This window comes from Borostomias antarcticus, assembly GCF_949987555.1.
Source record: "Borostomias antarcticus genome assembly, chromosome: 33".
NCBI lineage: Eukaryota > Metazoa > Chordata > Actinopteri > Stomiiformes > Stomiidae > Borostomias > Borostomias antarcticus.
In genome coordinates, this window is record NC_140266.1 from 1,577,853 (window position 1) to 1,591,268 (window position 13,416).

General features: G+C 49.5%; 2 protein-coding genes across 2 annotated transcripts in view; both read left to right on the plus strand.

Moving 5' to 3' along the window:
• Positions 1–510: 510 nt before the first annotated feature.
• Positions 511–1,948, plus strand: hesx1 (HESX homeobox 1; the record flags this gene model as incomplete). Its single annotated transcript, XM_084460696.1, has 4 exons — positions 511–637; positions 1,071–1,213; positions 1,495–1,596; positions 1,838–1,948. 4 exons carry the CDS (start codon positions 511–513, stop codon positions 1,946–1,948), a joined length of 483 nt encoding a protein of 160 aa, XP_084316822.1.
• Positions 1,949–5,083: 3,135 nt separating this feature from the next.
• The window catches only part of il17rd (interleukin 17 receptor D), a gene marked incomplete at both ends in the record, with an annotated part of 15,478 nt that continues 7,145 nt past the window's right edge, over positions 5,084–13,416 (plus strand). Inside the window, one exon of the mRNA XM_084460697.1 lies at positions 5,084–5,135. Coding sequence (XP_084316823.1) covers positions 5,084–5,135 — 52 coding nt within the window. The remainder of the gene's footprint in view (positions 5,136–13,416) is intronic.

Genomic DNA, 13,416 nt, shown 5'->3' on the forward strand with positions numbered 1-13,416 from the left:
CCCTCTGGTATGCATTACAACTGGAGGATGAGGGACTATTCAGTAGGATTAACCTAATAGTATTAGAGGATTATTATTATTATTAGTTTAAATTTCCATGGCAAAAATTTAACTGGGATTATACTTGAATGACTCCACTTACTGATGAGTGATGACTGACTGCACAGTTGAAAAGGTTCATTTTTAGGAACAAACGAGTCGATGTTATACCTTAGTAGTTTTGAAGAAAAGAATGCGGGTGTTTTGTTTCAGTTCATATTGGGGTTAAAGGATTTGGTGTAGTGAAAAAGATAACACCTTTCCTTCTAGGCCACCTGGTGCATCGCAATGAGTTCACCTGCAACGCCTCATGTCACACAATGGGGGAGGGAGGGGTCATCAATTCAAATGCTAAACGGTTTAGAACCTGTAATTTTAATTAGTGACGTATAAAATAAGCCTTAAGTCTGTCTACAAGTCGTCACCTGAACACTTGACTGACAGAAACCGAGCGAGGTTGTGTGTGAGACCATGGCTGCGTCAAATCAAATGAGGGTTGAGGACAGATCAATATTCACTATAGACAGCATCCTTGGGTTGGATTTGGACAGACGGGTCCAGCGCGATGTGTCCTTGAAGTTATATCGACCTTGGACAGGTGAGTTTCTCAAAGAAAAAAAAAAGTTTGGGACAGTTTTGAAGTTGACCAAAGGGCCTCGGCTGTGCATTTATTTATTCTTCCGTAAATTCCCACTGAGCAAAGACACGTCTAAAAGACGTCTTTTAGATGTCTTTTTTGTCTTTTTCGGACGTACAAAGACATCCAATTAGGAGCCAGAATGAATGTTTTTTTTAACGTTCAGATATTGAACCCGTTCTGCACGTCCACAGACGTCTTAGAGGGGTCCAGGCCAGACGTTTGAATATTGAGGGGTCCAGCAGACGAACAAATGGGGTTCTGTACCGACGGACGTTATTAAGACATGATCTGAACGTCTCCCTGACGTTGTGTGTTTGCTGGGTTGCTGATGCATTAGGCTACTGTATATGCATTTCAGAGGTGGGACCGACGAAACCGCATCACATCACAGTCCGAGCATCGGAGGCCTCGTCAGGAACGAGGAGGACTTTGGAAAATAGTCTCAGCTGTAAACAAAACTTTCCGGATTCACACAAGAGATCATTGAACTGGCACATCGGGCGCAGACCTCGCACGGCATTCACCAACGCTCAGGTAGGCTAATGATATCTCGCGAGATATTAATATTTTAGTATTTTGATTTTTAAAAGTATTATAGCCTACATCAGCTTAGATGCTATTATTTCTGTTTTCTTTTCTGCCCACTGGTTTTAACATTAGTAATGAGTTGTATCCCCTAGATGTGTTTATCGTTTATGTCCTAACCCTAACCCCTGGGCAGATGTCTTCTGAAAAAAGAGATGCACATCTCAGTGAAATAAACCTGGATTAATACAGGATCAATAACAATGTGATTTATTGTGTGTTGTTGTCAGATTGAGGTGCTGGAGAGCGTGTTCCACATCAACTCCTACCCAGGGATCGAGACCAGAGAGCATGTAGCTCACAGACTGCAGCTGGAGGAGGACAGGATACAGGTGGGTCTGGCTCGAAAGGGACAGTTACCTCAAAATTCACTTTCAGACTGGGGCCTATTATTGCCTCATCAAAACAATCAAGACTGTCCGACGCCAGGTTGGCACCACAAACATGAAACAGTGCACTGTAATGTTGTCCTTTTTTTAAAATGTGCATCATCTTGTCGTTGTTTTTGCTGTAGCCAAATTGTCCAGTTCTGGGACATTGAAAATATCTAACCTGTCGCCCCCTCGTGCTCAGATCTGGTTCCAGAACCGCCGGGCCAAGCTGAAACGTTCCCACAGAGAGTCTCAGTTCCTCATGGTGAAGAACGTCATCGCTGATCTCAACACAAAGGAGGGAGAACAATAATATACACTCAGTTTTTTAATTCCATCTCTCTTTCTCTCTCTCTCTCTCTCTCTTCTTGTTTGTGCAATATTGGATATTAATATAAGAACATCATCATACGATTACAATTTGTCCAACATGTCTTAAAGTTTTAATAAACAGATCAGACCATTATTATTTTCTTTCCTACCCAGTAACTACGATGCAGGCTAATGCATTAAACGAGTTAACCTTGGGCTAGGCTAGGATGCTATGCAGCATGTCAAACAGGCCATGGTGGTAACAGGTAATTGTGCTTTCTCCCCCATTGAACATCCTGAGGAGGCTGCAGAGTTAAGCTCATCTCGGCCCCTGCTCATTGTCGGGAGGAAAGCCCCTAGGGGAACCAATTTGTCTCCGAGGCAGAGCCGTGTAATTAAAAGCTGAGAGTGTGAGAGACAAAGGAGCAGCGGGGGGGGGAGGACGGGGGGGAGGGGGTCCTGCAGGCCCCCGGAAAGACCGCCGCCAAGCGCCGGACAAAAGCAGGTCTGCCTCCATCCATACCAGTTGCCCCGTTCCACCACTAGCACGCCACTTCCTCATAGGATGTGCTCTTCTATTGAATCAAAACATCCCAGTGAACTAGTTCATATGATTTTAGTGATCTGGTAGGCTGTCTGGCACTTGGGGGCGTCAGAAAGACCGTCTTCAAGACACTGAACCCCGAATTGCTCCCCCGTGCTGTAACCCAGCAGTCCAGCAGAGGTCAATGCAGGGGTGATTTTTCCCCCAAGAGGATTAACAAAGTGTAATTCATGATTTGTTCATTTATAGCCCACCCGTCTACAGTAGGCTCTGGCTCGCTGTCAGTGTGGTTGCAGTTTCAGATGATGCCACAGGGGGGTGCTAATGCCACGTCTCTCTTCTCCCAGGTCTCTTACTAAAGGGTTCTCCCACTTTCTTTAAAAAGTTGTCTATTTTCCCCCACTTCACAAATTGTTCTCAGTCTAACGTTATTGGATATAGTAGGCTATAGTAGGCTATTCACCCCCACACAGAGTGGATGGTTTCAATTTTTGATCACAGCAGATTTCAATTATCTGGAATGAATGACAACAGGCTGCTCTATTCGCAGCACCTAAGGGGGAATCTTTCTTTCTCATGATGACTTCAATGGAAACCCAAGCGCACCTGAAATGGGAGATGGGTGTAGCTGTACAGACAACTGTCCCACATGCTCCGCTTTCCCATGCTGCTTTGGAGTAAACGGCCTCTTTGATCGTAATGTCATATGTTTGAGAAATTGGATAGACTTGCCCGTGAACACGATTGTCAGTCATGTACTGTTTTGGACAATGCCGTCATGTGGGATTTTGACTATCCTAGACCCTAGGCGTTTTGTGATATTTAAGCGTAATAGCAGAATAGACAAGGGTTTTTATTTTTATTTTGTATATTAAACTATTTTAAATCAACTCAATTATCTCAGGGAATAACCAATTAGGCGTCTGTGTTAGGTGACGTTTAGTGAGCGCGTCTCTTATAAAGAATACGGCCCAGGTGTGATCGGAACGGGGTGTTACCTGCGCTGTTAAACTTCCTGTAAAGTTCTAGTCCGACTTACCCGAGGAAGCACATAATTTATGATGAATGCAGAGTGGGCTGAATCTCTGCTTACGTGCAGTCACCAAAAGGTTGACCAAACGTCGTGGTAGGCTATAGGCTGCCTACAGCCCCACCTTGCGGGAGCCCGCACTCCGTCTGCACTCCTCAGATAACAACCCACTCCGGAGCTGCGCAACTCAGTCGGGATCAGATGGTCTGGATGGACTAGAGGGGGGATGGCTGTGCGACTATTTCACCTACTAATAACTTTATACCTTTTCTTTAATAACTACTCTGCGTCGCCGGCCACTGGCACCAAGAAAGGAAGCTCGGACAGATGCAACTACAAGGTAAAACATGAAATCCAACCGTGCGCTGCGTCGAGTGACTCAAAAGTTTTAGTGCGCTTCAGGGTTTACAAACTCGTAGGTTAGACAAGACTCGCCTACTTACCTGCCCACAACATAATTTCTTGCATTCACCTTGGCATTTTAGACAATGTTAGGAAAGTTAAGGATATAATTAATCATGCAATAGTGTAAAAGCGTAGGTTAATGTGAAGATCAGCTGAGCTGTTACCTTATGCTCGCTGATGTCACACGGTATCTTCACCTATTACAACGGTGTTGTCTGAAATAGCCTAAGACAGCCCTGGAAAAAGCTGTGGAAGCAGGTTATAGCCCGGTGAGACCATCCTGATCTCGTGGAAGTAGGTTATAGCCTGGTGAGACCATCCTGATCTCGTGGAAGTAGGTTATAGCCTGGTGAGACCATCCTCATCTCGTGGAAGTAGGTTATAGCCTGGTGAGACCATCCTGATCTCGTAGAAATAGGCCTTATCGATAGTTCTGGAAGGGGGGGACTTTTAATTCAAATCAAGCGAGAGGCAAATGTGTCCCAGTCAAATTGTTTGACATATGAACTGTCCTCTCAGTCACCTACTGTTATTTTAACGCAAATATTATTTTATCTTTATTTTATCTAATACCTTAAGTGATCCGTCAGATCTGGAGAAAGTAAGTAACAATGTTAGTTTATTTAATATTCCCCCCGAACAAAAACAAATAGTCGTGTTACTTTGCTATTCTCTCAGCAGGGTATGAACAGTCCCCCCCCCCCTCGTTGTGTTGTGTTGTCTTTATCCGCTTGTTTGTGTGTGACCCGGGCTCTATTGAGTGACTGATTGCCCTAAAACGCATTGTCTGCACCGGGGCACGGCTTCCTTTGAAGTGATCTCCCATAGGAAGTCAAGGGACTGTGTGCTCTATTAAAATTCCTGGCCACTTCCTCCCTCGAACCCCAGGCCACCTCCTTCAACAGCCACTTCAAACGCTTTTGAGGATGCTAGACCTCCGCGGCTAAAATAAACACTATTTTGCAGGTGTCAGGTAGACTTTTAGTCATCAGTAGCTTAACAGTAACACGATACTGTTTTATAATATAAGTAGAGCGCGCCATGATCTCACCACTGACAACATTGGATATAATGCAACATAGTTCAACGTGGTTTTCCATAGTGGAAATGTATGTTTTTTATGGCTGTTGAAACGGCTTAGTTGTGTTTTAGTTCCGATGAGGTTTAAAGAGAACCTGGTCCAGCAAAGTGCCGTCTGGCCGGGTCCCGGTGAGGCGAGCGGGTCTGGAGGTCCCCCGGGGGCCAGGGAGACTGGGTCTGGAGGTCCCCCGGGGGCCAGGGAGACTGGCTCTGGATTAAAGCTCTTGTCATCCGGATCTCCCGGTGCCGGGACCTGAATGCGTGTTTTGTCCCGGGCGCACCATGGGGCTCGCTAAGAAGATGACTACAAATTCATGTGCGGTGTTCACAGAGTGAGCCAAATCCTCCATTCCTGGAGGAGAATGGAAGCTGCTTTTGTAATAGGCCTACACACTTTCTATCGCACAATTCTGTGAAAGAAAAGAAAAAAAGAACAAGAAAAAGAAAGGAAAACTGACTCTCTCAAGCCAGTACTCATTATTGGACGGATATTACCAGCTGAGAATTCCCATTCCCCCACATCTGGTTTAGAAGTTATTCTTGCAGTCAGTGTGGAATCACCATGTCAGCCAAAGCTACAAAACGAACTTCCACATCATTTTGAAATGATGTAGTTGAAGAGTGCAACAGGCATGTGGGAATGACAGTTGGGTTTCAGAAGATGTTTTGGACCTAGGTAGACTACAGCTGATAAGGGCCCCTTCTGAGACCCAGAAGAACAAAACTAGATGGTGAGGGTTCCAATAACCCGGGTCATCTCATCTGGCTGTGTTCGGCTCAGTCAGAGTGGACCGGACCCAGCGGTGTGGGAGGAGCTCTCGGTGGGGTTGATGTACGAAGCAGAGAATCAATTCTTGTGGGAAGTGAGTGTGTTGCGTTCCGGTCCCCACCGATGGCCTGCTGCTGATTTACAGTGTTAAAGGGATGGCCGTAGAACAAGGGAAATGTTCTATAATGCCTCCAGACATACACAAACACAGAGCCGGCCAAGTCTCCTATAATGGTGGGCCTGGGTTCTCACACAGGCCCTGGCTTGACAAGATACCCACCTACCTACCTGCCCATCACTCTCTCTCGCTCTCTGTCTCTCTCGCTCTTCCTCTCTCTCCCTCTCTATCCCTCTCTCTCTCCCTCTCTCTCTCTTTCCCCCTCTCTCTCCCCCTCTCTCCCTCTCTCTCTCCCTCTCTCTCTCTTTCCCCCTCTCTCTCCCTCTCTCTCTCTCCCTCTCTCTCTCTCTCTCTCTCTCTCTCTCTCTCTCTCTCTCCCCCCCTCTCTCTCAACCAGAGGCTCAAAGAATCACCCCCCCATTTTCCTCTTTCACTTATACTTTTTTATGTAACAACATCTGGCTGCATATGAATGATATTCGGGAGGTGTGTGTCCTAGTGTTCGTCGGCGGTGCGTAGAGCGGGCGAGAGAAGCGAACTAAAGAGAGCGTGTGTTCAGTTCATAGACGGGAGGGGGAGAAACGGGGGTGCGAGTTATTCCCCGCACTTCCTTTCGGGGAGCATTGAAAACCACCCAACCAGCTCGTAACCTTGGAGGCAGTTTTGTGTGTCCGCTGTGGGAAAGTCTCTGGTTGGCTAGTTCTGAATCGTGGCGGGGTCTCTGGTCCTGGTGCTTGTGAATGAGGCCTTTCAGATTCTCTGGTGCCTTTGACGAGCGCTGTCCCCCCCCTGCGTCCCGCTGTTCGGGGAGAAAGGCGGGAGGGTCGCTGGTAAACGGGAGGTATGTTAAAAGTGAATTAAAAACCCAGTGTGTCTCTTGGCCCCGGCGGGGTGCCGCTGATCGGCCCCGCGACGCTCTGTTGGCCCTTGGAGATGTTGAGGGGGTTTTATGAAAGCGCAGGCGTAGAAATGAATTATTTCAAGTTATGGCGGAAATGGAAAAAGTGGGCTTCTGGCTTGATAGAGTTGTTTTTTTTCGAGCTTGGTTGGATTTTGTGGTGCTCGTCGTGGTGATACGGACAAGCTCGGCCCAACCTCAGCCTAGCCTAGCCCAGCCCTGGCTAACCCCAACCCTGGCTAGTCCACCTCAGCCTAGCCCAGCCCTGGCTAGCCCACCTCAGCCTAGCAACGCCCTAGCTAGCCCACTTCAGCCTAGCCTAGCCCAATCCTGGCTAGCCCAACTCAGCCCAGCCTAGCCCAGCCCTGGCTAACCCCAGCCCTGGCTAACCCACCTCAGCCTAGTCCAGCCCTGGCTAGCCCACCTCAGCCTAGTCCAGCCCTGGCTAGCCCCATCCCTGGCTAGCCCACCTCAGCCTAGTCCAGCCCTGGCTAGCCCCATCCCTGGCTAGCCCACCTCAGCCTAGTCCAGCCCTGGCTAGCCCCATCCCTGGCTAGCCCACCTCAGCCTAGTCCAGCCCTGGCTATCACACCTCGGCCCAGCGTGGCCCAGATCTGAGCCGACTCGGCCGCTCCTGACAGATTGAAGTCATTACAATCAATTAGCGACTCTTTCCTGCTGCCTCATCAAGGATCTGCTGCCCCAAGGCTGTTCCTGCCATGACGGCCAGAGAGCAGAGATTGAGATTACACAGTTGGCCTCTTCAAAGGCTTCAGGGAATAGAGAGCGCCGCGGGGTCAAGGCCAGACTGACCCCGGCGACAAACAAAATGCTCCATTGATTAGTCGGCCAAATCAGCAGAGTTGTGTTGTAAAATAGATGCTAGATGTGACTAGAGTGGGACATGTGTTGTGTGTGCCAGTGCATTTGTGTGTGTGTTTGAGCGTTAGTTACTTTGTGTGTGTGTGTGTGTGTGTTTGTATGTTAGTGTACTGTGCCTGTGAGTCCTTTGGTCTCTCCATTCATTGTGTGTGTGTGTGTGTGTGTTTGTGTGTGTGTGTGTGTGTGTGTTTGTGTGTTTGTATGTTAGTGTACTGTGCCTGTGTGTCCTTTGGTCTCTCCTTTCAGTGTGTGCGTGTGTGTGCGCGTGTGTGTGTGTATGTGTGTATGTGTGCGTGTGTGTGTGTGTGTGTATGTGTGTTTGTATGTTAGTGTAGTGTGCCTGTGTGTCTCCAGTGTCTCATGGCAGTCTTCCGGGTGTTCCATTAGAGGGGCAGGCTCGTGTCCCGGTACCTTACTCAGGGCTGGAAGCCCCAGGGTCCTAGAGCATTCTTACGGCATGAAACACTACACTCCAAATCCCACAAGCCCTTTCTTTCCCTATGAAGAAATGCATTGTGTGGTAATATCATCTGGAAGATCGCTGTGCTATGAGACCGGCCTTACCTGGCAGGGAGCACACAGGATGTCTTCCTGTTTCTCATATCTCATTTAGTCTGTAAGGCTGGGGGCCCGGGTCAGGGGCCGACCCCCTCTGTAGTGGCCCCGCTTCGGAGAAACACAGAGATTTTATTTAGGATGACTTGAGACTTGATATGGTGAGGAAGTGTACTGGCTTTTTCATCTCCGTAAGGGAAATGAATGTCGTTTTCTCAGTGCGTGCTGGCTGTGTCAAGCAGGCTAATCCCTGTTCTGTTGCTTTATGAAAGACATTCTCTTGCTGTGGCTTTGGACGGTTTTGATAAATGTCACTCTCTCTATTAGCCTGTTTCCAGCCCCTGAATCACACGCCTGCTTTAATTTTTTTTAATGTGATTTAGGATCTGGAAAGTCTCTCATCCAGAGTGATTTCTTGGTTGGAATTCCAACCGGGCCAATCGGCGTCCTTTGAATGAGATGACGGAATTAAACTGTGCGATGTGATTGGTTAGGGGAGGAACTAATGGCTGAGGACTCCCTATGAGGCCACGCCCGTCAGAAAACTGCTGCAATGGGAGCTCGTTCAGACAGAATGAAGTAAAACGACATGGCAGTTCGGTCCGAGTGCCAGGCTGTATCTCTGTAGGCACATTGGCAAATTCAGTTCTGCCAGACCAGGAAATAGATGTATGCTGATCATATTCCTAGGCTATACAGTCACATTGCAGGTTCCCAGCCGTCTGTGTCATGGCAGTTAGATTAGAGCATAATTTCTTGTCATGACATCTAAACAGCCAATCAGTGGCAGGCAGTTCCCCCGACTATCTTAAAGCCTTATCTTAAAGTATACCTTCGTCAGCAAATGTGTGTCTGACAGGGTGGTGTTTGTAGCTAGCAGACAGACACTTCTCTGGGAAGAGGAGGAGGAGGAGGGAGGAAGGGAGGAAGGAAGGAAGGAAGGGAGGGAGGAAGGTGTCCACCATCCATCACTAGGGGATGCTGGCTGGGAAGACCAGGGGTCAACTACAGCCACGTGTGTAGGGAGCCTGTAGGTCAGATCAGAGGATGCTCGCTCATCTATCTTGGAGGCTGCTGCTGCTGGGGGTGGGGGGGCGGGGGGGGGCATGTCGGCTTCTGTTTGGTGTTGGGGGGGCGGTAGGGGGGGGTTGTTCTTCCTTGAACTGGAGCAAAAGGGAGTTGATTTATCTATGAACCCTCCAGTTGTTTTTTTTGAAGGCTCTAGAGCGCTTCTGTGACTGCGGCCGGGGCTCTTGGCGAGGGAGCGGTTTTGGGGTTCGGCGGGCGGGTGTGTGAGTGAGCCAGCAGATCCGTCCTGCGGCTGGAGAACTCGTCAAGCCGCTGAGTGGCTGAACAAAGATTTCCTTGGAAGGACATGCCTCATGTCTGTTGAAGGCAGGAGTGTTAAACGCATGTGTTCACTGGCGCTTGGCACCTTTTCTCCGGGGTGTCGTTGGGGCATTCCTCCTCCTCGCTGCCACGATTCGCCTCTCAACTGAAACCAGAGGGGCCAGGATTCCTTGTGTGTGATCATCAATGCATGTTCTCTCTCTGTCTCTCTCTCTTCCTGTCGCTCTCTCTCTCTCTGTCTGGCTCTGTCTCTCTCTCTCTCTGTCTCTCTCTCTCTCTGGCTCTCTCTCTCTCTGTCTCTCTCTCTCTCCCTGTCTCTCTCTCTCTCTCTGTCCCTCTCTCTCTCCCTGTCTCTCTCTCTCTCTCTCTCTCTGGCTCTCTCTCTGGCTCTCTCTCTCCCTGTCTCTCTCTCTCTCTCTCTCTCTCTCTCTCTCTCTCTCTCTCTCCCTCTCTCTCTCTCTCTCTCTCTCTGTCTCTCTCTCTCTCTCTCTCTCTCTCTGTCTGCCTGTCTCTGTCTCTCTCTCTCTATTTCTGTCTCTCTTTCTGTCTCTCTCTCTCTTTGGCCCTCTCTCTCCCTCTTTGTCTCTCTCTCTCTCTCTGGCTCTCTCTCTCTCTCTGGCTCTCTCTCTCTCTCTCTCTCTCTCTGTGAAACTTGGACCAAGTGTGAACAGGCTCTGCTGTTTACAACAAAAAGAAAGAAGGATCCACTAAGTTCCAGCTCAGTAATGTCATAACATGTGGTAGTGTTTCAGAGGGTCGCTCCGCGACAGACGCTGCTGGGAGGGAAACAGGAAAGGCATTCAGGAAAACAACGTGAGGCCAGGGAGAGAGCCTCCAGCAACCTCCAGCAGCCTCCAGCCAGACAGCCTCGCTGCCTCCACTATCCCATCAACCACCACAGTCCAGAGGCCCCTCAACACGCTCGACCTCCATCTCCACCACACACACACATGCACACACATACATACATACACATACACACATGAACGCACCCGTGCACTCACACACACTGGCTCATGCGCGCACACAGACACACACACACACACACACACACACACACACACACACACACACACACCTTATACTGGCTCATGCACACACACACAAACACACACACACACACACACCCTGTCCTGGCTCACACGCGCACACACACACACACACACACACACACACACACACACACACACCCTGTCCTGGCTCACACGCACACACACACACACACACACACACACACTCCTCCTCCTCCTCAGCCAGACCCTCTGGGTCCTCCAGATACGCACACAGACAAAGTTGCACAGTCCCGACGTACAATTCAGCCCTTCTGGAACACTGTGTGCTTTGAGCAGACGCTGACCCTGCTGTGATATCTGGGACGTGTGCTTCTCCGGTACCGAGGACAGCCAGTTGTGTGAGTGTGCGCTGAACTTCACTTCACTGCCTGTTTCAAGCTCATAATTCAGACGGTTTTAACAGTTGGTTCTAAACGGAACACGTGACTGAACTCTATTAGACACAGAACTTTGAAATGAAACTGCTTTTGATATTCATGAATTATTTGGAAAGGTTTGACGTCTGTCTTTCGCTTTCTAATTATACTACACACACACACACACACGCACACACACACTTGTGCTTCAGAAGATCAAGCCTTTGAACGAGGGGTCGTAGCTTGACGCTCATTCTACTTGTTGTTTTTTCTCCCCTCGGTAGATTACAGGAGATCTTCATTCACAAAGTAACCACATCCAGTCACAAATAAGCATCAAACACTCCTCCTCCCCGACTCTCCTGGCTCATCAAAGCTGTGCCCCTGTTTGAAATGAGGTCCAAAATACCAGGATGTTTGTAACTGCCAAGGCATTAAAGACTAGCTCTGAGTCAAGTGTAATTGCCAAGATTTGGGAAGCTGATACTGGTCTCATTGGTGCCACATGTTGACCCTCAGGGGAGATAAGATGAGGGCGACTGCAGGAAATGCAACAACTCAAACACGATTTGAATTTGACTATAGGAATATCAATGTTTGACAACGTTCCAGTAGGCTGTAGGTTTCACATGATATACGACTCTTGTTGATGCTCTTGGGTTATATCACGATGAGGGTTAATTTTAATGCGATGCGCATGGTTGGCTCGATATTCAATTCTCACGAGTGAGGAAAGTGTAAAAGCCTGTAAAACCTGCTCTGGAATATAGTTATATATATATTTATATCACACAGCCTCACTATGATGAGACGAGAGAACCCAACCGCCCAGCCAGGGGAAGAGAGAGAACGGGGATGATTAATTAGCATCACTAGACCTCGATAAAGGACACAAAGGCATTTGTAAGAGAGAGGGAGAGAGAGAGAGAGGGAGAGAGAGAGAGGCTGGGAATGTGAAATGGGAGACACATGTTTTGGTAATGAGAAGAGTATGTAGGATTACTGGAGAACATGGAGAGGCCTGATTAGGCCGGGGCGCTCCCAGAGAGGTGCTCATTTCCTCCTGCCTGAGGTAGGAGAAGAACCGGGCCTGAGGTAGAGCCTGAGGTGGGTCCTGGGAGGGACCTGACGTTAGGCTTGGGTAGGCCTGGGCTGGGACTAGGACAGGTTAGGCTTGGGTAGGCCTGGGCTGGGACTAGGCCTGAGGTTGTGCTTGGGTAGGCCTGGGCTGGGACTAGGCCTGAGGTTGTGCTTGGGTAGGCCTGGGCTGGGACTAGGACTGAGGTTAGGCTTGGGTAGGCCTGGGCTGGAACTAGGCCTGAGGTTGGGCTTGGGTAGGCCTGGGCTGGGACTAGGCCTGAGGTTAGGCTTGGTACGCCTGGGCTGGGACTAGGCCTGAGGTTGGGCTTGGGTAGGCCTGGGCTGGGACTAGGCCTGAGGTTAGGCTTGGGTAGGCCTGGGCTGGGACTAGGCCTGGGGTTGGGCTTGGGTAGGCCTGGGCTGGGGACTAGGCCTGGGGTTGGGCTTGGGTAGGCCTGGGCTGGGGACTAGGCCTGAGGATGTGCTTGGGTAGGCCTGGGCTGGGACTAGGCATGAGGTTGGGCTTGGGTAGGCCTGGGCTGGGACTAGGCATGAGGTTGGGCTTGGGTAGGCCTGGGCTGGGACTAGGTAGCTAAGGTAGGAGCTCAGGTACTGTAGGGAGGGACTCAGGTTCTGTAGGAACTCAGGTTCTGTAAGAACTCAGGTTCTGTAGGGACTCAGGTTCCGTAGGGACTCAGGTTCTGTAGGGCGGGACTCAGGTTCTGTAGGGCGGGACTCAGGTTCCGTAGGGACTCAGGTTCTGTAGGGACCAAGGTTCTGTAGGGACTCAGGTTCTGTAGGGACCAAGGTTCTGTAGGGACCATGGTTCTGTAGGGACCAGGCCTGAGGAACGGTAGAGCCTGGACTGCGAGGGGCCTGAGGGAGGAAGGCCTGGGGCCTCACAGCGAACAGGAACACGTGTTAATATGGAAGGAAGTGTCCGTCTATAAAGAAGGACACTTCGCCTCTAAGGTCCTTCAGGCATGATTGTGTGATTATTTGTCCAGCGGAGGGACGTCCGTCGTGGGGCGTCATGTCCAGGGTGAGGGGGCTGGTCTTTCTCTGGAGCAGCTCTCTCTCAGTGTTGTTCTGCTGTTCTTGGCAGTTGGTTGGACAAACAGTGTGAATGAGGTCCAACACGATGGTTTATTTTCTCTGACTAGTTCAGCAGTCCCACTGGGGGTTAAGAGTAACACACACACACAAGAGGACGCACACCACGCACACACTCCACACATATGGACATTCTCTCACATACGCACACACATATGGACATTCTCTCACATACGCATGCGCACACATACACACACGCACACATATGACATTCTC